At 39.5% G+C, this 24,937-nt stretch overlaps 1 protein-coding gene across 2 annotated transcripts in view; it reads left to right on the top strand.

Moving 5' to 3' along the window:
* ZDHHC2 (zinc finger DHHC-type palmitoyltransferase 2) overlaps positions 1 to 24,937 on the top strand; it is a 56,428-nt gene that overhangs the window by 25,367 nt on the left and 6,124 nt on the right. Inside the window, exons 3-10 of one of the 2 annotated variants that reach the window (XM_036249675.1) lie at positions 490 to 584; positions 6,652 to 6,772; positions 8,709 to 8,778; positions 9,607 to 9,639; positions 14,310 to 14,430; positions 16,555 to 16,687; positions 21,072 to 21,198; positions 21,493 to 21,585. In XM_036249675.1, coding sequence (XP_036105568.1) covers positions 490 to 584; positions 6,652 to 6,772; positions 8,709 to 8,778; positions 9,607 to 9,639; positions 14,310 to 14,430; positions 16,555 to 16,687; positions 21,072 to 21,198; positions 21,493 to 21,585 — 793 coding nt within the window. The remainder of the gene's footprint in view (positions 1 to 489; positions 585 to 6,651; positions 6,773 to 8,708; positions 8,779 to 9,606; positions 9,640 to 14,309; positions 14,431 to 16,554; positions 16,688 to 21,071; positions 21,199 to 21,492; positions 21,586 to 24,937) is intronic. The other variant, XM_036249676.1, reaches the window with a different exon arrangement.

The following is a 24,937-nucleotide window of genomic DNA, read 5'->3' as shown; positions in this document are numbered from 1 at the left end:
GGACAAACTGCAACCGAGGTTCGTGCCCTTAGCGGGAACCGAACCCGGGTCTCTTTGTACCGCAGGCCGACGCTCCAACCGCTGAGCCAAACCGGCCAGGGCAAAGCCTGAATGTTTTGACACTTGTTTGATGCTATGTTTATTATTTAGAGACGCAGGCATAACTGCTCACTTTTATCGTTTAGGAAAGGTCCCTGTGAGCCATTTTGCCAATAGATGGGCCTGTCTACAGATGGGAGGGTGCTAATCATGGCCGTAGATCTAAGTATGCATCATTAGGGTTTGTTTGTTTTTTTAACTCTTGACTTTAGGTATAAAAATTCGTTGAGTTGTGCCTATTCTAGTATGGTATAAGTGAACTTATTTACAGTAATAAAAATTCAAAATAAAATGAATTTATTATCACTGGCAATTTTGGCATTTTAGAACAGATTGTTTGTGAATATCAGTTTGCATATTACAGTGTTAATTATGTTTCTCTCACTTTAGTTGTTTGCCTGATTGCTTATCATCTACTTTTTGCAATGTTTGTCTGGTCGTATTGGAAAACTATCTTTACATTACCAATGAATCCTTCAAAAGAAGTAAGTTAAAATAATAGTAAAGTCATGCTAAAGTTGGAAACCAATAATTCTGATGTCTAAAGAATGAATTTTATGTCTTTTTATTAATGTTGCAAACTTATTGAGTATAATAATTTTTAAAAATATTAATGTGTCTATTAGTCAATACTTGAATTTTCACTTGGTAAATAATATTTTTGCACTGGATGAGTATTATATTTCCAATGTTAATAAATTATGTGTTCTATTTCTACTTTGGAGTTAGATATCAAGGTGGATGGGTGGATGGATTGATAGATACATAGGTAGATGTAGCTGAAGGTAGACATGCTTCTATTATAATTATCATACTAATAGTGTGTTAGTTGGCTATTAGCCACAAAACAACAAAATAATTATTTAAACTCTATATTCAAAGTCTACAGCTGTGCCACAGCTGTCAGGTATTCAGGCTTCTATTTTGTTGCTCTGATATGTGTAGCCTCCAGTCCCAAGTCACCTCTTGGCTAATATAGCTGCTCTGGTTCCAGCCATTATGTCTACATTCCAGCCAACAGGCCAGAAAAAGTAGGAAAGAGGAGTAGAAGTGACACTTTAGGGACACTGATTGGAAGTTGCTGGTGGCATTTCCACTTATATTTAGAACTTAGTTTTATAGCCATAATCTATTTGCACAGAAGGCTGGGAGTGCAGTCTTCATTCTTGATGGTCATGTTAACCATGTTAGAAGAAGGTAAGAGTGGATATTGGGGGTCAACTAGCAGTCTCAGCCACAGAATCTTTTAAGGAAAGTGATATGATCAGATATGCATTTCAAAAAGATCATTCTGGCTATTCGTTTCTGGGTCTTTAACCCTGGTTAATAACCTTGGAGCAAAGGATTGTGTCTTCGTCATTTTTATATCCTTGGCACTTTGTCCAGTATATGTTTGTTGAATAGAAATCAACTTTGTTCCAGTAATAATAGTGTGGTTTTAGTAGGCTAACCTTAAAAAATCTGAGCATCACTGTAAATTGTTTCCTGAAGTAACGTGTTTGGAATGCAGCTGTGGTCAAAAGGACAATAAATATGCTATCTGACCTAGAAAAGGGTATCAAAAACAAAACCATAGCATTTGCACAGAATTAATGGTGTTCTTGGCCTTGAATGTGTTAGATACGGCCTTTTTTCCTCCTACTATCTACTGATTGTTCTTTTCCTACCTCTTTTTCTTCCCTCCTACCATATTTACCTTTTTTCTATTGTCTCTCTTAACCCCATCCTGGCCTCAGTTGTAGGTTTGAAGGAAAATGCTGACTCCTACCTATCGTAGGTGATCTCATCTACTGTGTTGATGACTATGACCTTATCTGTGACCTCTGTGTTGAAAATTTCCAAATGTATTTTTACTTCTGACCTCTCCCATGAATTTCAAACATAATCTCCCTGACAAACATAGCTTCTTGATCATTCCACTGACACCTCTAATATAACACATCAGAAACAGAATTCACCACCCGCTCCTTCTCCAGACTGTGACTCATCCATTTCTTAAGCCAGTTCATGCCCCTGACATCCACCTCATCATTCAGACCAGAAGCTTGGCAGCCTTGCTCCCTCGCGTCCTCTGGCTTCCTCAGCCCTCTGCCAGCGTCCAAACTCTGCTGATGTTTCTACTTCCAGTATTTCTTAGTTAGACCCGACCCCTCCCTCCCTCCCTCCCTCCCTCCCTCCCTCCCTCCCTCCCTCCCTCCCTCCCTCCCTCCCTCCCTTCCTTCTTTTAAAAGCATAGACTTAATACAGGGTATCAATCCTCTCTTTTGTCTGAGACATTGTGGTCTTCTCCTGCACAGTGTCACTGTTTTCGGTCTTGCTGACATTCCCTTCCCAGAACCCTGCAAAAATTCATCCTCCACCCTGAAGCTGGGGTGATCCATCTAAAAGCAAATAATACTCTCACTTGACTTCTTGTATCTACTCAGAGACTCTCCAAATCCCACAGGGTGAAGGCCAATGTTCTTGGTCTGACAATAGTACTCGTCTGAGCTTCCGACTTGCCACTTTATACCCCCGTAGCTCTTAATTACGTGCTTCCTGTGTGCATCATGACATTATTTTCTTTCTAGAATGTTCTTATCACCTTTCTTACCCAAATAATTCTATTTAAAAAAAATTTTTTTTTCTTTATTGATTTTAGAGAGGAAGGGAGAGGGAGAGAGAGATAGAAACATCGATGAAAAAGAACATTGATTGGCTGCCTCCTGCATGCCCCTGACTGGGGATTTGGCCCACAACCTGGGCATGTGTCCGGACCAGGAATTGAACTGGCAACCTCTTGGTGCATGGGTTGACGCTCAACCACAAAGCCACACTGGCCGGGCCAAATAATTCTATTTTTATCTGTGCTGGCAATTCCTTCTTGGTTTCCCTCGGTGGGTCCTCATTATCTCCCAAGCCTCTAAGCATTGGATTATCCCAGAGCTCAGTCTCTGGACCGCTTTCTTATTTATCTACATGATGGCTTTTTATATTGTCTCATTCATTGCTGTAGCTTTCAAATTAATACCATTGGTTCGGTCCTCTCTTCTAAACTCCAGACTCGTTTACAGCTACTTATTTGACATCTAATAGGAATTTCAAATCCACTTACCTGAAAGCCAGCACCTGGTTTCCCACACACGCCCCTCACCCTCCATTTCTACAGTTTCCTTTCCTAGTGGTGGCCACTCCATCCGTGCAGCTGTTCAGAATACCTTGGCGTCATCCTTGGCGCCTCTTCTCTCAGTCCCACATCCAGTCAGTGGGCATGTTCTGGAAGCCAGACCCTCAGAGAACTCAGCGCAGGCTCCTGTCCCCTCCTTGTCCCTCCGTCCAGGCCCCGGGCCCTGTCTCCGTCTGCTGCACCGCTGGTCTGCAGGTCGCCTGGCCTGTACTCGCCTTCTCTGTGTATTTGTAGCCCAGTAGCCAGAGCCATTCTCTCAAAAACAAGACAGATCATATCATCCTCTTCTCGGGCCTCCCTGTGATACCCGAGCCCACTCCTAGTGCATCCCAGTTTCCTCCTGTGGCCAAAAAGGCTGCGCATGGCAGGCCCACCCCACGTCTGACCCCCTCTGCTCTCTAATGCTGCGTCAGTCACCGCGGCCTCTTTGCTGTTCCCGCAACGTGCTGAGCATGTGCCTCCTTCAGGAGCCTTGAGACCTGCTGTCTGTTTTTGACTTGTGTGCCCAGGCCCCTCACTGTCTTCCTGTCACTGTCTCTATTCAAGTGCCACCTTATCTTTGAAGTTTTCCATGACCGCTCCGCATAAAATAGCAAAACCCTGATACCCCTGGCATCCCTATAAGCCAGCCCTTACTATATTTTTCTCCGTAACATATCATTGAATGACACATTCCATATTTATTTTTATAGCATCCTTAGAATATAAGCTCTAAAATGGCACGCACTTTATCTGCTTTGTTCGCTAATTCGTTGCCAGTATTAAAGCAGGATCTACCCACAAAAGACACTCAGCAAATATTTGTTAAATAATTGAGAGTAGAGAAGTTATGTGTACGGAGGCAAGTTTGTGTTTATAGCTTTGGCAGGAAGTTGAAATGACTTCTGATTTCTCCCTCCAATTATGTGTGAGGTGATCGGCTATGATGAGGGAGTTGGGTTGATGAGGTTTGAGGAACAGGGAAGGTTTGATAAGGTGGTTGGATACAGTGGGAAAATGAAGTGATACAAAATGCAGAAGAAATAACAGTTTCAGTGGAGCAGCTGGGATTGACACAGTGGAGTTACAGCTGTCCCAGGCTTCGTGGGATGACTTTTCCACAAAACACAACGTTTGCCTTGTTTGATTCTTATAACTGTATGAGAGAGATACTATTTATGATCATTTTACAGATATAGCAGTAGCTCCGAACACCGGCTAATGTCCTAAGGCATCGACTGCAGGTGTGTGGTCGAGGCTGACATTTAAGCCAAAGCCCTCTGACCATCGAGGCTGTTTCTGTCACTGTCACGGACAGTGGGCACCACGGGCGGTGTGCTCAGGACATCAACGGAGCGTGTAGGAAAATAGCAAAACCTCTGCCTATATACTGTCCTTTTCGTGTTTCTTCCTTTTTGAAGTTTCACATCTAAGGCACCTAACATAGTCACTAATAGTAAATAAATAAACAATATGCATATATTGACAGTGTGGTCTCAACTCATTATTAATCGATAGGAATATATGAGTAAAAGATTTTGGAGACCACTATTGTGAGAGAAGGAGCCCTTGCATGTAGGTGAAGAATCTTAAGTTATTCCATTAATAAAATCTAAGATCTTGGGCTAATTTTCTAATTGATTAGCAACCAGAAGCCCCTCACTTGTAAAATGAGTGTCCTGGACTTCAGTTGACAAAAAGTGCTCTCATGGGCTAAAAATCTTTGAAAAAATGTGTCTAAAAAAGTAAGAGAAGAGGAATTTGAGAAAATAATACTAATATTTTTCACACTATTGAGAGAGAATATAAGAAATCTGGAACACAGGAATTAAAATACTATACTTTTTTCATAGCAAGATTGCTAAACTGACTTTTCAATTGGTAAGATTTTTTTCCCTAATATATAGGGTAGGCAAAGAAGATTTACAGTGGTTCACATGGAAAAAGACATGCAGGTTATAATTATTAGACCGGCTTTATTTACGCTAAGAATGTCACAGTGCAACTGTAAACCTACTTTTGCTCACCCCTGTACAAATAATATAAATAAATTTAATGACATTTAGAAATGAAGATTAGCCTAAGGAAAAAAAACATTGCATCCCACTAATTCATTTTACATTCTGAATTTCTTTCTAGTTAATTTTTTCACATGGTAGTCCATCGTTGACTTATTTTCATTTTTCTCACTGAAACCTAAAAATTTACTCAGTCTTATTCTAACTTGGATTTTCTGGTTGATTCCAACTTTTTACATTATAAATAATGTTGTTAACGTGTTTGTACATAGAGCATTTTCCGTTTGGGGATTATTTCCTTATTATAAATTCTCAGGTAGAAGCACTAGATCAAGGAAGTTGCAGTCACTCGCCAAATTATTTCCTAAAAGGATTGTAGAAATTTACATACAGTGGTTCCAGTTTTATCAGACTCTGGTATTGCATGTTGTGATTAAGGAAACTATTGCCAACTTCATAGGCAAAAAATGTTCTGTTTTAATTTCTGCATTTTAAGTACCTGTGCGGTTATATGTTTGTTTTTTGTTCTAAGTGAAAAACAACTAACAAAAAGAGAAATTTGAGTTTTCTGTTTATTTGTTATTTGATTTCAGTTTTTTTCTTAATTTGTATGTCCTTTTAAAATTACACTCTCCTTTGATCTGAAATCTATTGGAACCCAGATCTTGGTTTCTGATACCATTCTTTAGTAAAAAGGAGGGTTCCTTGGAGAAACAGCTGATTCTAGAACTAGAACAGGAAATGTTCCAGGTGAGCCGGGAGCATCTTATGGTCCCAGAAAGTAAGGAAGTTCAAATAGACTTTCATAGAGGTTCACAGATTTTTAAAACTGTTTTTTTATTATCCTCATATTGAAGCCCAAATACTTTTCTTTTTCTCAAATAAGTGTTTTTAATTGGTTGGGCCAAATTGGCAGTATAAGAAGTAAAATTAATGATCAGTCTGCTGTGTTAGAATTCATGTAATAATTATTCCTAATTTAAAACTCCAATGAGAAAACTTGCTTGGTAGATTTGTTTCTATTTTTGTTCCTAATGATATCTAATTGAAAAATTAAGCCATTGAGCCAAATTTGTTTCTTTTGCCATTTTATCTATTAATATAACTAATATTTGGATAGAACTCTACAGTTTATAAAGTACCTTTACGTACTCTGTTCCTCTTGAGTTTCACAAACAGTGGAGAAAGTGGGTATTATTCTATTTTCTGGATGCGTAAATTAATAACCTATGAGGTCAGCAGGCTGGCCCACATTTCAAACTCTATTACCTCTCTGAATTTATATACTGCATGCTATTAATGTTTTAGAAATACCTGTTTCTGAGTTAGTAGATCACTATGTGATCATTTCTTTGAAAATACTGATGAAAATTGAACTCTGTTCCCCAGTTCCACCTCTCTTATGCAGAGAAAGAATCGCTGGAGAGAGAGCCCAGGGGAGAAGCCCATCAGGAGGTTCTCAGGCGAGCAGCCAAAGACCTTCCCATCTATACCAGGACCATGTCTGGAGGTAGAGGTCGATAGCCAGGGCCGTGCACGGTGCTTGTGGTGACTGAGGGAGAATGTAGATATCTGCTTGAAACCGCCAAACCCTCACTGAGAAGCATCACGCTGTGTCTCGGATTGCTGTTAGGTCTTTACTGCACGGTTTCATAAAACACAGTGGGAATGTGAATGACACTGGGCACAGAGATCTCAACCAAGTCACAGCTGACTGTACACCTATTCTGCATACCTGGTTGTGACTCCATGAACTTAATTTTACATTGTTTTGATTTCCCGTAGGTTACTGCCCACTTTGATTTGAAAGTTTTTTCCCTAGCGTACTTTAGAGTAGAGATACTCACCATCAGGAGAGCGCCTAGCCTTGCCCATCAGACGTCACCTAGAAATGTGGTGACTTTAGACGGTGCTGCGCATGAAGGAGCTGCTAGTCCCTGTGGCTCTGAGCACTTAGAATGTAACTGTGAGTGTGTCAAGCACATAATAGGGTTCAAAGAGTTAGTATGAAAAACCATGAAATGTTATTAATATTTTTATATTGATTATATCTGAGAGTACTATTCTGGATATATTAGGTAAAATAAAAAGTATCATTAAGCTTAATTTCTCCTGTTTCTTTTCAGTCTTTTAAGGTAGCTCCTAGAGAATTTAAAAGTACACAGGTGGCTCACATTCGGTTTCTCTGGACAGCACCGCCGTGCACTTGAATACTTTGCATGAGCCAGCGAGACCTTACAGCACCGCTGGGAATGCGCCCGTGGGACTTGTCACTCGGGACTGGGCAGCCAGCCATGCCATTTGTCCCTGCAATTCTGAGAAAGGAGGTTGTGGGGGGGTGATGAAGAGCTTATTTCAGTATTGAAAACCGCTCTATTTAGGCCTGATTGTCTTTAAGAAAAACTGGTCTTGGTCTTAGTGTATAGCAACTGTTTCCTTTTTCAGAGATTATAACATTAACGAACATAACCTTGGTAATTATTTATGGCAAGCATTTTTTCCAAATTTTACATTTGTTAGTTTGGTTTTATGATCCTACAGGACTGTCCACTTCATAACTGCTTCCTGTGGTTTTGGTAGCCTGCTTGCCTCCTGGGGGTGCCTGTGGACTGAAACCTCTTCAGATCAGCCGTTCGTCCTTGTCGTTGATGTGTGCCTTAGGGTCAGCTCTTCAGTGACAAGAGCCGAAATCCTTTTGTTGTTGTTAATCCTCACCTGAGGATATTCCTCCATTGATTGTTAGATTGAGTGGAATGGAGGGAGGGAGAGAGAGAAACACCAGTGTGAGAGAGACACATCAATTGGTTGCCTCCCACACAACCCTGACCAGGTCCAGGGATCGAACCTGCAACCCACGTATGTGCCCTTGACCAGGAATCGAACTTGAGACCTTTTTCTTTTGGTCCTCAGCCCAACGCTCTAACCACTGAGCAAAACTGGCCAGGGCAAGAATTGAAATTCTTATTGGAAGTGTTTCTTCCAATACTCATTCATAAGCTTGTACCCCACTCAACAGAAGATGTGAGGTCTTCTCCAGTGTAAGCAACAGAGAGAGTTTATTCACACATTTCTAAAGCGTGGTTGTATCCTCGCCTGGTTATCCTGGCGGGTGCAGGAAACGGTTGGCTCTTTGAGAGAGACATTCTGTGTGCTCGGGTGGAAAGGGACATACTTGCTCCCTTGGTAAGCCTGTGGTAGCCACTGGCAATGGCGGGTGCCCCAGGAACAGTTCCCCAACAGATTCCCTGTCCTTGGGAAACCTCTCCAGAGAACCGAGACAGGCAAGGCCTTCCATGTTTGTATTGAAACAGAGTCAACTATCTCATTTTTGCCAAACTTAAATTTGGTATGTTTTTTAGAATTTAAATTTGAGTAGATGCTGAGAGTCATTTAATCCCATTCAGCGCACTGTTCAGTCGAAGGCTAAGCGGAGTTCTTTTTTCTAGCAATCCGATACTGTGACCGATGCCAACTTGTCAAACCCGATCGCTGCCATCACTGTTCCGTCTGTGACAAGTACGAAACCTCTTATTTCTAACATGTTTACCTGCCAGTAGTCTTTGTATTGAATAGGTTTCTTTTTTTCACTGTTTGCCAGATTATTTCCTTTTCTCTTTACTCACACCTTTATTTATGAAATATAACTGGGCTGATCACTTGCACTGATAACAAGTATGGTTTGGGGCCAAATCAGTTGTCCCTTTTACCCCAGACTCACACTGACATGAAGGAAGGGCATGATTTTTAGTAGCTCAGACTTCGCTGGTTTGAGTTAGTAAATATTTCTTCTGTGACTCTTTCCTATCTTTATGAGATAATTCATTTGGCTTTCTGACAGTCAGATGCTATTACATACTCAGTATAACCACAAGAACAGTACTGCTTGGCTTAAGGATTCAAATTAAAGGAAAAGTTTTATCCAGACTTCCTATGTATCTGTTGACACTTTGTACTTCCTTTAGCATAAGATAATTTTATATTAACACACTGCCTTGTTTTTAGATGTTAAAGCATGTTATATTTTGTATTGAAAGTTCTGTTATTGTATCATAACTGAAATTGGCTATCATCTTTATTTTAGACGAGGACTTTTGCTAGTATTCAATTTTAAAAATTAATTAGCTAATTTATTTAATTTATTGTTGACACTATTACAGATATTCCCCACTTCTCCCCTTTACCCACCTCCACCCAGTCCCCACCCCTTCTTATTATTCAATTTTTAGATAAGTAAATAATTTTGCAATATTTTACTTGCCACAACTCTTTTGAAATTATATATAAAATTTAATGGAACTAAATTTTTATGGGGTGTTGAGTTTGTATATGTATGGTTTCTTTTAGATGTATTTTGAAGATGGATCATCATTGCCCATGGTAAGTCTGGCTCTGCTTAAACAAGTCTCTGTTCCTTATAACTTAATAAATGGAATAATTTATCTATTGAAATCTTTTTGTAAATGAAATCTTGCCTTAGCTGATCTAGGAGGTACTTTCAGATTTAATTTCTGATATTGTTTAATTAATTCAAGAGTCCATTCAGAAGAATTTCCATGAATTAATTTTAAAACCAATAGCTAATCATTTTTAAGTTAATTTCTCATATTTGCTCAGAACAAGTGTTTCTATGCTGAAACAGAAATTCTAAAATACTTCCCAGACATTACACCAAAATGTACATATGAACACAGCACCTCCCTGGAAGTTTCTAATAATCAATTCACCTAAAGCTTTAACAATTTATTTTACATTGAACTTGGCATTAAGGAGTAGAATAGCAAATATGCAAATACACATATATGTTGAAATGAGGGTTTCCACTTAGAATTCATTAATATTTAAAAAAAATATTTCTAAGTCAGGAAATTAGGTGTTTTTATAGATTATTTGAAAGATCTAATTAACGAAGGTTGATTTTTCTACCTTTCCCTATCATTTCTCATCCCAGTGTGCATGTACCTTTAACAGTCACACCTAGGTTGCCAGCAGGTTGGCTCTGGACATGAAGCAGGATTATGTCACAAGCCTTCTCTTTCGGGGTGGCACTGCAAGCATATACACACAGGGAATGGCGGTCTTGGCTGCAGGAGCAGTAGGGGATGTCGGGTGCTGTCCTCTGTAGCCCTCCCTGGATGCCTTTTCCCTTTGTCCGTGCAGACCTTCTCCTTTAACATGCGAAGGCTCCTTAACTGCTGTGAGAATGGTGTTCTCAAAAAGATCTCAGTAATAATCTCCATTTCGTATTAATTTTCATTGTGTTCATTCTTTTGCTTTCCTCATTCTTTCCTCCATTTCATTCATTCTGTTTTCATTCTCAGCAAGTAGTTCCCCCCACAGCTTCAAGTAGAAGCAGCCTTGATCCTCCTCATTCTTCGTTGACCCTCCCACAGCACGTGTTGTCAGTGTGCCCCATCTCCCCATGACCCACCTGAGCCCACTGCACCTGCAGGGGGCAGTTCCCACGCCCACTGACAGCTCCCCACCCGGGACACCTGTTTCCTTGCCCCCGTGCCTGAGGGCTCCCTTCTGCCTGGGGAGTTTGCTCAGCTCACAAGCCCGGCAGTCAGAGGTGGCAGGGCTGCTTCCGAGACCACCCAGCCAGCGAGGGACTGGATAAGAACACATGCGTTTTTAAGTTTTCTCCCTTCCTGTTTCAAAGAAACTGTATCCACGTTCTCGTCTCAGGGCCTGCTTTAGGGGAATCCCACAGTAAGACACCTGTCTGTCTAGACAGGTGTATTCTAGACGGAATTTAGCAGAGTGGCCAAGAAAGCAGGGGCACAGAGTTGACCTTGATTTTTCTAGCTTAGAATAATAAGGATTGTGACGAGGTGGAAACGGTTAGGGTTAATCCCACATTAGTCCATACTTATAAAGCTTGCTATGTCCTTGCCGTATTCACAAAAATTACAAACATAGAAAATATGATAGCAATCTTTCTAATTAATTCAAGAAACTGATAGCAAAATTTGACAATCTTTCCAATTTTGACAGACCTATTGAGCAGGGGAGGGGAACAGATATGAGACTGCAGAGCTTTTAAAGAAGGTTCAGCCTGGCAGGTGTGGCTCAGTGGTTGAGCGTTGACCTCTGCACCACTGGGTCGGGTTGCACACCTGCACACCTGGGTCAGGTGGCACACTTACATATCTGTTGTCACTCGCACCTGTGAGTGGCAATGTGGCAGAAGGTGCATGAACGGACTGCAGTGCCCTCAACATCCGTGTTGTTTCTCTGCATACTGCCTCCCAGCTGCAGCCACAGTCCCAGCTCGAGTCTCAGCTTTGGGGACTTTCTTGCAGAAAGCAGTAGTCAGGTCAATTTGTAAAAGATTTGATGCCAAGGACCTAATGTTTACCTGGTGCTGGCTGAATGAAGTAGCCATTTTATTTTTAAATTTCAAATAATATTTGAGATGAAAAAATTTGTAGATTATACATACTTGTGGTTCTAAATTCAACAAGAAGGTGCAAGTGTTCTTTCTAGCCACCATTAGAAATAAATATTAATATTAAATTAAAATTAAATAAATATGACTATATTTCCTCAAGTATAAAATACATTTCAAACTCTAAAATACCTGATCTTTATTTACCCACTTTCTCCTGTGTTTTCTGGCATTGACATGGCAAATACCTCAGGCTCTCAAGTTAAATGAACCCAAATTAGATGTTATAAAACCTGTGATCAACATCATTTTACTTTCTATAAAAATACTATTATTTATTAGCAAAGCTGCCTCTGACATTTCTGTAGGCAGAGAAACAATCTTTCCCATCCCTTCTGACTTCCTCCCAGCCCATAAAGTCACTGTCTTCACCCACGTGGTCTGAAATCTTACGGCATCTCAGCCTTTGTCTCTCCTCTTGAAGCCGTCCCAGTAAGCAGAGGGAATGTCCTGTGTCCTTGAGGAAAAAGCAGGAGCCTAGGCTCGCGTGTACCTGTTGCGGTGTTATTTCCTGCCCTTCCCATTCGGTTGGGATCCGAGGCAACCTCGTGCCAGGTTTGCACTCACACCGATCCCCTCGAGCTGCACATACAGCTGCTTCCACACAAGTGCACCCACAGTCGTTGCCTTTTCTGTGCGTTTATTTACCCTAAACTAGATCCTTAAGCTCCAAAATTGTGAAATCTAATGCTGTTCCCGTTGCCTTGTACTGTTTGAGAAAATACAAACGTTTTCTTTTCCCCGCCAAATTTCCAGTGTATTCATAAGCCAAGTCACCATTTGCCTTTACATGTTTTTGATGGTGGTAAAAATGAGGGATTTGAGTAAACATTTTTCATATGAACACAGTTTCACTTTTAATCTAGATAGAAAAATGTTTCACTCTATTAGCAAAGTCAGCAGCAGGTGAGCGTACTTGGCCAACATTAGAGCAGGAACAAAGACTTTGAGCAGAGGAAACACTGTGTGTGTCTCATGCACAGGTTTCGTGTACAGTGAGCAAAGGGTTCTCTCGGCTAGTGAAGCGGTCAGCCGGTTTCACGTGGGGTTTGGGTCACATTTTCACAAGAAATCCAGTAATTCCCTTGTCTTGATGAAAAGCGGGGTGGGGGGAGGGGAGTTTGATAGAAAGAAAGTGTGACAATAAAATATGAGTTGTATTTGTATTTATGTTTATTGATATAATCGTTTGAACCCTCACCTTCCCTCCGAATATGAGTTTAGAGTAAGAACTGAGGATTACCAATCTCCATGTTTGGGATCATAGACTGTAGAGCTGCCTCTCAGAAAGGGTCTCAGATGCTCATTGTACAGATAAGGAAAGCGACATTCATGTAGACTGTTTCACTGTGTCAGGCCCACGACATTACTTAGTGTCAAATGTGCATTTCGACCCTGGCTGTCTGGCTCCCAGTCCTGTTTCTTTTTTTTTCTTTTTCTTTTTTTTTTTATCCTCACCCGAGGACATTTTTCCTTTTTTTGTACAGATAGAGTGGGAGGGAGAGAGAGGAAGAGATAGAGAGAGAGAAATATCGATGTGAAAGGGACACATCGAGTGGCTGCCACCGCACGACCAACCAGGGCCGGGAACAAACTGCAACCGAAGTACGTGCCCCTAGCGGGAACCGAACCCGGGTCTCTCCGGACCGCAGTCTGACGCTCTAACCGCTGAGCCAAACCGGCCAGGGCCCAGTCCTGTTTCTTAAACCTCCCATGTAATATTTTCCGACAATCTGGGTGCCTCGGTGGTATGCTGAGGGCGTGCAAGGAGTAGTCGGTGAAGAGATTTCATCTGATTTGGGGAAATGGGAAAGATTTTAAATGACTCAGTCCCATTTGGAAATCAAACCTAAAGGTAACACAGGAAAAGAGCTTAGTTCATTCCTCTTATCTGCCTACCTGTATTAGGTTTCTTACAAGTCCAGTGCTTCTGGGCATGGGCTTATTTGTATATCTGGACATGAAATACAGTTGGTTCTTGAACAATGTAAGGGTTAGGGGTGCTGAACCCCACCCAGTCAAAAATCCACAAATAACTTTTGACTCCCCAAAACATCAGTTGTCCTTTGGCATCCACAGGGGATTGGATGCCCGCAGATGCCAAACTCCATGGATGCTGAAGTCCATTATAAAAAACAGCACAGGACGAAGCATGAGGTCGGCCATTCGCATCTGTGGGTTCCTAGTCACGTATATTGGAAATACTGTTTTCAGTCCACGGTTGGTTGAGTCCATGGATAGGAAACCTGGGGATACAGAAAGCTGACTGTATATTTATTGAAAAAAAAAAAAAATCTGTGCATAAATGGATGCATGCAGTTCAAACCTGTGTTGTTCAAAGGTCAACTGTCTAGTTACATGGTTCATGATTGATTAAAGCAGTATGACATATCAATTTGAAAAACCTAAACATAGAATTCCTTTTTAGTGAAACGGATTTTATTGATGTTTGTATGTGTCAAGAAATCTTATGAAATACACTTAACAAATGCCAATACACTTTAAATGATAGGAAACCAAACACTGTGTTAGGGTCGGACATATGTATACCTATGTTGAAATGTAAAACTCATTGAAAATGTTTTTGTTTTGTCAACAGGGTGAACAATTGTGTTGGATTTTCAAATTATAAATTTTTCCTCCTTTTCTTGGCGTATTCCCTGCTGTACTGCCTTTTTATTGCTGCTACAGATTTACAGTATTTTATCAAATTTTGGACAGTAAGTCATTGCCTTGTTGACTTTTTCGATATGCAAAAATAAATAATATAGTTTTTCATTAATGAATTATTTCAGACACTAATTTTATAAAACTGAGCTCATTTATATATATTTAGTCCTCCTTATTAGAAGATTCTGTATTTTTTGATTCACCATTCTTGCTAAAGGTTCTCTGTTCCCCCATCAGTGCTCACAGAGCTCTGGGGGTCATTTGCAGACATGCTCAGAGTGGCCAGAATTTGCCTGGCCCTGTGTGCCCATCAAACAAGGAGGTCAGACAAGGAGACTCTGCCTTCTTGTTTCAACCCTCATGTTGTTTCACAAGGAAGCTTTTCAGTGTACTTAATGCCATGTTTTCCTGCATTGTTGTGCTTTTTGTTGGTCGTTTCCCTGTGTAAACGGTCTGCAAGCGTAGTGTGGACGCACTGTTTCTGAGCGCTCCTGTGATGTGCTTTATGGAGAAAACAGGGGTTGGAAAAGCTCCCTTCGGGCATGATTTATAATGATGTTGGGCATGAGTTCTATGTTAATGAAGCAGCAGTAATTATTAAATACGTTTTCATAATGTGTCGTTAAGCACAAACACCCAGAAAGCCAGGTGATGAGCAGATCAGCTGACAAATGATGTGAACAGAGACCTGCAGGAACTAACCCTGCTTTCCCCTGGGAGGGCTCCAGCGTTCACAGCAACCGCACAGAGCACAGCCTCCGAGAATAACGAGAGTTAACCGGATAAGACGATTTTCTTTTCGTATTTAAAAATAGAAGTTTTTTTTATATGTGAGAAGATTATTTTTTAAACTATTTTATGTCTGTAATACCCCAAATTTTTATTAGGTATTACTTGATAAGGCTTCAGTTAACTCATTTGTTTTCTGCACTATTTATTTTAAGTGCAAGCAAAACAAAGTTGATATTGAGTATTTTAAATATCCAGAGATACTCCTCATGAACCCCAGACGATGGTAAAAAAGAAAGTTATCCCCTGCTAGAATTGCTTTATTATTGTCATAAAAGTATGTGTTATTTGATAAGACTTTCTGAATTGCTAGATCATTTATGTGGGATTTTAACACACTCATTACTAAAAAGATTTATCGAATGCCTACCATGTGCCAGTTACATTGCTAAGCACAAGGAGTTCACAGATGTGTGCACACGCTCCCAGCATTCAGGTATATCCCAGGGTTCAGCGTGAAGAATAATGCGTGATGAATGTCTGAGAGATTGTCACCCCACTGCTGTTTGTACCTGTGAATGGTTTTAGTTCCAACCACAGAGTTTTCACTGTGGGGACTCTGCTGTCAAAGCTATCGGTGAGAAATGGTGACCTGTGTCAGTCTGACAGTCACTCCAGGTGTGGAAACCATATGACCTTCTGTCAGAAGGAGACGCCTCCTCGCAGCTCTGGTGCTCCACTGAGTGTCCATCACCCCAAACCTGCCATTCTAGATCAAGGCCAGGTCTCCTTGGACAATTCGTACAATGAAAGTCAAACTGGTTTTGCTTTGAGATGGCCTGTTTTGTCACGTGGGCACTGTAAGGTGTATTTTACACAGGTGTTACGCGCCGTTGTTTATCTCTTCTGTGATGCTCTTTTGCAGTAGCCTGGAGCATTACTGTGGATGTGTTGTTCTGTGTGTTCTTGTAGTTGATGCTGCTGTTTTTAGTAAAGTAAAACATCAGTGAATATAGTAGCTACATTGTGCCAATTAACCTTCATTTTCTGGCACTTTAATAAAATTATTTAATCATTATAAATCTGTAGTATGTGAACAAAACATATTTAAGTAGTAAATTCAAAAGTACATTTTATAATTTCTTTTATCTTCCTCTCCTGTTATAGTTTACACACTTACTACCACAGTTTCTCTGTGAGTCAGTTATGTGAACAAAATAAATATCCCAAGTGTGAATATCTTTTCCATATATATTCCCATTCCAGTAAACATTTACTTTAGTCTGATGCTATATATTTTTTCTCAAAGTTTTAACATAAAGCCGTATATCTTTCTCCATATCTAAATTAAAGAAAAATCTTAAGCAAAATAAAGTCTTACTTATAAAAGTAGGGGAATACTTATCCCTTTGACAAAACATTTCATTTTCTTCCTTTCTTTATAGAATGGTCTACCTGATACTCAAGCCAAGTTCCATATTATGTTTTTATTCTTTGCTGCAGCTATGTTTTCTGTCAGCTTGTCTTCTCTGTTTGGCTATCATTGTTGGCTAGTCAGCAAAAATAAGTCTACATTAGGTGAGTATGCAATTATTATAGTTAAAAGAACTTAAATACATAAATAGATATTCATCCAAAGTTGCCATATGATTAAATGCCAACCTGTCCTGACGTGGTAAAAAATAATTCTTATTACCCACAGTTGTTTTGTGGGATGTGACTTAGACACAAACAGATTCACTCATTCCATATATTTTTTGACTGTTTATTGTATGTCAAGTATTGTGTATACTCAGTGGTGAGCAAGGGCAAAACAGCCTACGGAGGGGCATTGAAGATCAGTAACCAAACGTCAAAGGAATTACCACACACAAACAGAACGCTGAGGTACATCTCAAGGGCAGGGGGTGGTAGAAGGGTATCTGTTTAGATAGAGTGTTCAGGGAAGAGCTTACCAAAATAAAACATATTTAACCGAAGAACTCAGTCATGGGAAGAGCCAGAACATCTCAGGCAGAGAAACCAGTATATTCAAAAGCCCCACAGAGGTGTGATGCTGCAAAAGCAGTGCTTAGAGGAAAATTAATACCTAGCTATAAATGCTTACATTAAGAAAGAAGAAATATCTCAAATCAATAACTTTATACCTTAAAGAACTATGAAAAGAAGAGCAGAGTCAACCCAAAGCCAGTAGAAGTTAGGAAATAGTAACGATTAAAGAGGAAATCATGGAAATAGAGAATTTAAAAGTAGAAAGTCAAGGAAATCAATTGGTTCTTTGAAAGCAATACATTTGACAAGCCTATAGATAGAAAGAAAAAAGAGAAAAGCCTCAAATTATGAAAATCAGAAGTGAAAGTGGGGACTACCAACTCCATAGAAATTAAAAGGATTAGAAGAGGATACCATGAACAATTATACATAAAAGAGTAGGTGACCGAGATGAAAGACACCGATTTCTAGAGACACACAAACTACTAGTCTGACTCCAGAAGAAATAAAAAATCTTAATAGACCAATAAGGAGGTTGAATCAGTAATCAAAACCCTCCCGACAAGAAAAGCCCAGGACCAGAGGGCTTCCCTGATAAATTCTACCAGACATTTAAGAAAAATTAACACAAATTTTTCTAAAACTCTGCCAAAAATTGGAAGAGAAAGAAACACTTTGTAAATTTTATTTACAAAAGTATCGAAAATAATAAAATACCAAAGAATAAATGTAATCAAGGAGGTAGAACACTAGGAGACGGAAACTACAAAGCGTTGCCGAAGGACATTGAAGACCTAAGTAAATGGTAAGGGTTCCCGTGTTTTTGGACTAGAAAACTTAATCTGGTTAAGATGGCAATATTACCCAAAGTGATTTTCAGATGTAGTGCAATCCTATTATAATTTTGATGGCCTTTCTTGTAGAAATAGAAAAACTGATCCCCATATTTGTATGGCGTTTCAATGGCCCCAAGTAGCAAAAGCAGTATCCACCAAAACTGTTTTCAGAACTTACTACAAATCTACAGTGATCCAAACAGTGTGGTACTGGTATAAGGATAGAGATATTGACCAACGAAATAGAACTTAGCATCCAGAACTAAGCTTACACATCTTTGGCCAATTGATTTTCAACAAGAGTACCAAGACCATTCATTGGGGAAAGAATATCTTTAACAGATGGTGCTGGGACAACTGGATATTTACATGCCAAGGAATTCAGTTGGTTCCCTACCTCACACCACATACAAAAATGAACTCAAAATGGTTCATTGACCTAAATGGAAGAACTAACACTGTAAACTCTTAGATGAAAACATAGCGATATCTTTAGGACCTCAAATATGGCAGTGAATTCTTAGATATAACACCAAAACATGAGCAACAAAAGGAAAAAATAGATAAATTGGACACCATCAGGCCTTGGCCAGTTTGGCTCAGCGGTGGGAGCATCGGCCTGCGGTCTGGAGAGACCCGGGTTCGGTTCCCGCTAGGGGTGTGTACCTTGGTTGTGGTTTGTCCCCGGCCCTGGTTGGGTCATGTGGGTGGCAACCACTCAATGTGTCCCTTTCACATCGAGGTTTCTCTCTCTCTCCCTCCCACTCTATCTGAACAAAATATCGAAGAATGTCCTCGAGTGAGGATAAAAAAAAAATTGGACACTATCAGAATTAAAAATATTTGTGCATCAAACATCAAAATGTAAAAAGATAACCTACAAAATGAGAGTAATATTTGTAAATCATATATCCAAGGGCCAAGTATCCAAAATATACAAATCTTACAACTCAACAACTGAAACAAACAACCCAATTTAAAAACTGGCCAAAGATTTCAAGACATTTAAAAAGACATTTCTCTGCTCAACTGGTGTGGCTCAGTGGATTGAGCACCGTCCCATGGACTGAGAGGTCCCGGTTCAATTCCCAGTCAGGGCACATGCCAGGGTTGTGGGCTTGATCCCCAGTAAGGGGAGGCCCTGCAGGAGGAAGCCTGTCGATGTTTCTCTCTCACATTTATGTTTCTCACTCTCTAAACAATCAATAAAAAATAGATTTAATAAAAAGACGTTTCTCTAAAGAAAATACAAATGACCAACTCACACATAAAAACATACTCTATATCATTAGTTATTAGGGAAATAAAAATCAAAACCACAGTGAGGTACCACTTTTTACCCACTTAGATGGATATAATAATTTTTTTTTTATCCTCACCCAAGAACATTTTTTCATTTTTTGTTCAGATAGAGTGAGAGAAAGAGAGAGAGAGAAACATCGACGTGAAAGAGCCACATCGAGTGGCTGCCACCCACATGACCCAACAAGGGCTGGGGACAAACTGCAACCGAGGTACGTTCCCTTAGCGGGAACCAGGCCGACGCTCTAACCGCTGAGCCAAACTGGCCAGGGCCTATAATAATTTTTTTTAAAGTTTTGGTGAAGATGTGGCAAATTTGGGACCTTCACATATTGCTAGTGGGAATATAAAATTGTGTAGCCACTGGGAAAACAGTTTGGCAATTCCTCAAAGTGTTAAATATAGAATTACTATGTGACCCAGCAATTCTACTCTTAGTATGTATACAAAGTAATTGGAAACAGATTAATTTGTACATCAACAGATATTTCAATAGATATTTGTACATCAACATTTGTAGCAGCACTATTTACATTAGCCCAAAGGTGGAAACAACCCAAATGCCCATCAGAGGATGACTGTATAGAAAAGAAGTGTGTGTGTGTGTGTGTGTGTGTGTGTGTGTGTATTCAGTGGAATAGTATTTACTCATAGAAAGGAAAAAAGTACTAAAACATGCTACAACATATGACCGCCTAATAAGTGTATGGTTTCTTTGGGGGTGATGAAAACATTTTTGAACTTCATAGTAGGTGGTAGTTGCACAAAACTGTGAATGTACTAAGTACCACTGAATTGTTCACTTTAAAGTGGCTAATTTTATGTTCTGTAAATTTCACCCCGATTTTTACAGAAGCCCTATAGGAAGAGAGCTGTCCACATAGTTGGTGCATAGAAAGCTAAAAAACAAAAATATATACCACGAGGTTTGATGAGTAATCAGGGACTAAGCTAAGTAGAGTTTTCTAGACTAAGGTTAGGAGTTTGGGACTACAACCAGAATTTATAAATCCTTATAATCTCAACGGACACTTCAAACAATGAGCTTCTATTATTATAATTGTCAGTGAAGTTTAATTGTAGCCTATAGTCAATGAATGATATATTTTAATGTTTACGTCTTAGTATAGCAGATACTATTAGGGTGATAATTAGTATAACAAAGTAATTTCTAAACAAAGTGTCTTATTTCAAAATATATGTTGGACAATTAAATTTTAATTCCTCAAAAGTAAATGAATTGTTTCTAGAAGCTTTTAACTTGTAAAGTTTAACTTGTAACACTGAAAGGACTTCCTCTGGACAATATGGTCCTCTGATTATAAAAGATTTGATATGAAGCTATGTAACTTAGGGGCAGACCAGCTTTAAAGTACATTTTTGGTTAGCTGGGAAAAATATGATTGAATAAGACTAAATTTTAATGAGATTGTAAAATAAAACTTACTGACTATAAAATGCAGGTTAGAAAACTATGTACAGTTGTATGTGTTTGTATCCATCCATCTGTCCATCCACCCACCCATCTATCTAAAAAAGATTTAGAAGATGTAAAGTGGTAACTTGCTTGTTTGTATTTTCTAATTTTCTGCAACACACATGTGCTGCTATAATAGTTAAAAGGTTACTTAGAAATTAATATAAGTGTAATCATTTGATTATTTTAAAACGGAATAGGCCATCTGTATTGCTGAGTGTTGGAAGGTACATACGTACTCACGGGGCTAGCCACTGATTTTCAGGTTCCCTCATTTCATTCAGTCGCTCCTAAGTATATGGGTTACAAGTCAGTGTGTTCTTCACTCATGCGCTTGCTCTACTATCTGTTGTAGAGGCTTTTAGAAGTCCAGTGTTTCGACATGGAACAGATAAGAATGGATTCAGCTTGGGTTTCAGTAAAAATATGCGACAAGTGTTTGGCGACGAGAAGAAGTACTGGTTGCTACCCATTTTTTCAAGGTATTTTGTGTGACATTTTTCAAGCCTTAAACTAATGAAAGTAATCCAACAAAGGAACTCTATTATTCTGTACAGGAAGGCCTATTTTGTAAAGTATTATTTGATGATTCACTATTGTATTAATGTGGAAATCGATTAACCCATTATCTCCCTTAACACGTTGTACTGAAAGCTGTGTGCGGTACACATTTGGCCTGTAACTAACTGTGTTCTGCTCACAGACATCAGCACCTGAATAGTTTCACTCTGCTGCCTGTTTTGTCGCTCAGTTGTAAGTTTGCATTTTAATTACAGTCTAGGTGATGGCTGCTCCTTCCCAACCTGCCTTGTTACCCAAGATCCTGAACAAGCAGCTGCTCCTGCAGGACTTCATCCAGCATCTAAAAAGTAATCCTTTATTGTTTTTCCCATTTTAATTTTGAGTAATATATTTTGTCCTTGTGTATCCTTTGGTTACATGTTTCTCTAGGGGAAAAAAAAAGTTTTAAGACCAGAAGATGATTTACTACAGTGGTTTCCACTTGGAATGAGGGAGGGAGGGTGCAGGGAGCTTCAGTTATACTTGTAAAGTTCTGTTATTAATCTTGCTGGTGGGCAAACAGGTTGTTAGTTCTCTAAACATTTGGGTTGACGGACATACATTATGAAGTTTTAAAATATAATGCTTAAAGAAAATGTGAGTCCAAATGAGCTCCCCTCGTGATCAGGCGAGTCGATCCAGGGTAAAATGTCCCTGTGACCCTCCAGATCCGTCCTCTCTGGTAACTGCTGTAAAGAGATCAGAAAACTTCCCTGGCTCAGGCCTTTGGATTCCTAAGGGAATCCCAGACCCTTGCTTGGCAGCTTCATTAGCATGTGGACCACATTCCTAGTGCTCTCGCAGGGCCTCTAACCATTATCTGAGCCGTTTCTGTGGAGGCGAAGGGAGAGGGTGTGAGAAATGTCTTATCTAGAGACCTTGGCCCTCGCTTTAAGTCTGTCAAGAATGTGGGAAATGTGACATTTGCTTCTGCCTTTGCTACCAACTGGCAAAAGGCAAAACTACTTAAACGTGTAAAATGCTATACGTATATGCATAAGTTTTAAACACTAATTTTTATATCGTTAAGACAGTTATTTGAATATGACCATACTTCTCATTTTTAATTAAATCTAATAACAAAAGCATAACCATAACAGCATTCTTAGTTAAACTTAGAGATGTCCTTAGCTGCCTGAATGCTGTATATATACACAGCACCCGTGCCTACACTCACCCGTGTGGGGTGTATTTCTGGGTGCTAACAGTGCCTTCTCCTCTGCAGCCTGGCATGAGCCCAGAATGCTTCTCAAGGCAGGGACCCCGAGGGCCATTCCAGATTATTTTAAATTGTCATGAGATAAAACCCCTTGCCACCCCATCCCTGGAGGGAGCTAGTATAATCCAGACTCTATCAGTTAATGAGGAGGGAGTTCAGTGTTTCACAGGACATCCGAAGGCACCAGAGTATTTTGGGTCATGCTCTGAGTTTTGGCTTGAAAATTTCACAGAGCTAAATGTTAATGGTTTTTCTTATACTTTGGTGCAGAGAAAAATCTCATTTTATTAAATTATTTAGTTTTTATAAAGTGTAACAGTAGTTTTTCAATAATGTTTTTTATCTTTATTAAGTGGTTTTTGAAGTTTAAGACTCTTTGGGTTTTAGGATGATCTCTCTCCCACTAAGTGTACCGAGGGATCGAGAGAAATCCAGTCCCAGCACTGTCACCAGCTGGCTGACCTGGAGGAGATCAAGTAACCAGGCTTCTCCTCCTCTGCCTTTAAATGTTGATACTGGATTTTGACAGCCGAAGTCTCTTCTACAGAATTTTATAATCCCCCTGATTAGCCCCTATAAAATCTCTGCGGTTAACGCTGGCACCCCCTCTGTGCTCCAGAGTTTTATATCTGGATGTCTACTCAGCATCCCCACTTTCGTGTCTAAAAGTCGTGGCCAGCTGAGCAGGCGCAAAGCAGAACTCTCGATCCCAGCCTTCCACCCTCACACCCACTGGAACCCGATTCCCCTCCATTCTCCCGTGTGTGAACCAGTATTTGTGACTGTCCTCCCAGGTGCTCATTCTGATTCCTTTCTTTCAGTTACTTTATTTGCTCCATTTGCAAACCCTGTCAAGTTCACCCTCAAAAGGTATCTATATCATTTCTCACATGAATTGTTTCAATTCCTTCCTAATGGATCTTCCTGATTTCATTTTTGCCCTACTCCAGTCTGTTCATTAAGAAGTCAGCGTGATCCTTTTAAAAATAAATCCGATTTTGTCACTCTTCTGCTCCATTGACTTTCCATCTTACTCAGAATTAAGGCTAATGAATGTCTTACCTTGTCCCATCTCATCCGGCCCCCACACCTGTCTGAGGTCAGCCCTTACCATTCTATGGTCACTCACAGTCCCTGGACACACAGATCTTGGCTGTCCCTCAGATATACCAAGTATGTCCCTTATTTAGTGTTTTTGTACTTGCTAATTCCTCTTCCTAAATGTTCTTCCTCCAGAATTCTGAATGGTCTGTGCCTTCTCTTCATTCACTTTCTCCTTAGGTGTGACTCCACAGTAGAGGCCGTCCTTGACGAGCCTTTGTAAAATAGTACCTGCTCCAGCGCGTCCCTGTACACTGTCTTTTTTTTTTTTTAATTGTCATAGCTCATATTGTCACCTGACTTATGATATATTTATTTATTATTATTCCTCAGTTACAATGAAATTTCCATAGGATCAAAGACTATTCATTGATGTAATAGGTACTCAGTGCATATCATTGGATGAATGAATCCTAGCCAGAAATCAGTCTCTAAGGAGTCCCTAAACCAGGAAGTCGTTTTCTGTACCTGATATATGGCTTCTTTCCTGAGGAATAATAAGAATTAGATTAAAAGAGGTTTTTCACAGGAATGGGAGAGATGATATTTTTTACCTTCAAAATTTTAATAAGCGTATATAAAGGCTGAGCAGAATTGAAATAATCTCAAAGTTTAGATATGAGGTAATTACTAAGATGCAAAAGCATATCCTTTAAAAATAATACTTATAGATAACTGAAATATGTAAAGTTATTCTTGGAAGGATTTTAAGTAGTTTTTTTCTCCTTTCGAACATTATTATAATTAGTATTTCAGGGTGTTCTAAAATAATAGTTTCTGTGCCAGTAATTTTTTCTAACTCAAATGTTATTTTAATGTATGTACATATTTTTTCATACCATCCAGTGTCGATATGTGGCATGTCTACTTAAATTTTAAATATTTTAAGACTCTTCATTTTCCCAAATTAAACAGCAAATCTGTAAGACCTGATAATGTCAGATGTTTTCAACATTCTTGCAAGGGGATGCTGGAATTTGCTATATTAGTCTCCTAGAGAAGAAAGAATTCTTTGTTCAAGACCAAACACTAAACCAGTTTTGCTCACTTTTCTTTCTACCATCACCATCATACTTTTTTCCATATTCACATACCACTTAAAAATAATATTTTTTCCTTCATATATTTATGTAAATTGGCACTGAGATTTATTTTTAAAGCAAACTTCATATCTCGGTCATTGAAACTAGTATAATTTGTCATACATAGAGTATGACTTAAGGTAAAATTGATAATAAAATACTGGTAGGTCTAACTTGATTCCCTTACATACTAAAGTCTGAAACTGAGGCCGAGTCTCGGTATTAAACAATGGAGATTTTACAAGATTGTCCTCCCAT

The sequence above is a fragment of the Molossus molossus genome, unplaced genomic scaffold (genome assembly GCF_014108415.1).
Source record: "Molossus molossus isolate mMolMol1 unplaced genomic scaffold, mMolMol1.p scaffold_m16_p_9, whole genome shotgun sequence".
Taxonomy (NCBI): Eukaryota; Metazoa; Chordata; class Mammalia; order Chiroptera; family Molossidae; genus Molossus; species Molossus molossus.
This window is presented reverse-complemented; position numbering and strand designations above follow the sequence as displayed.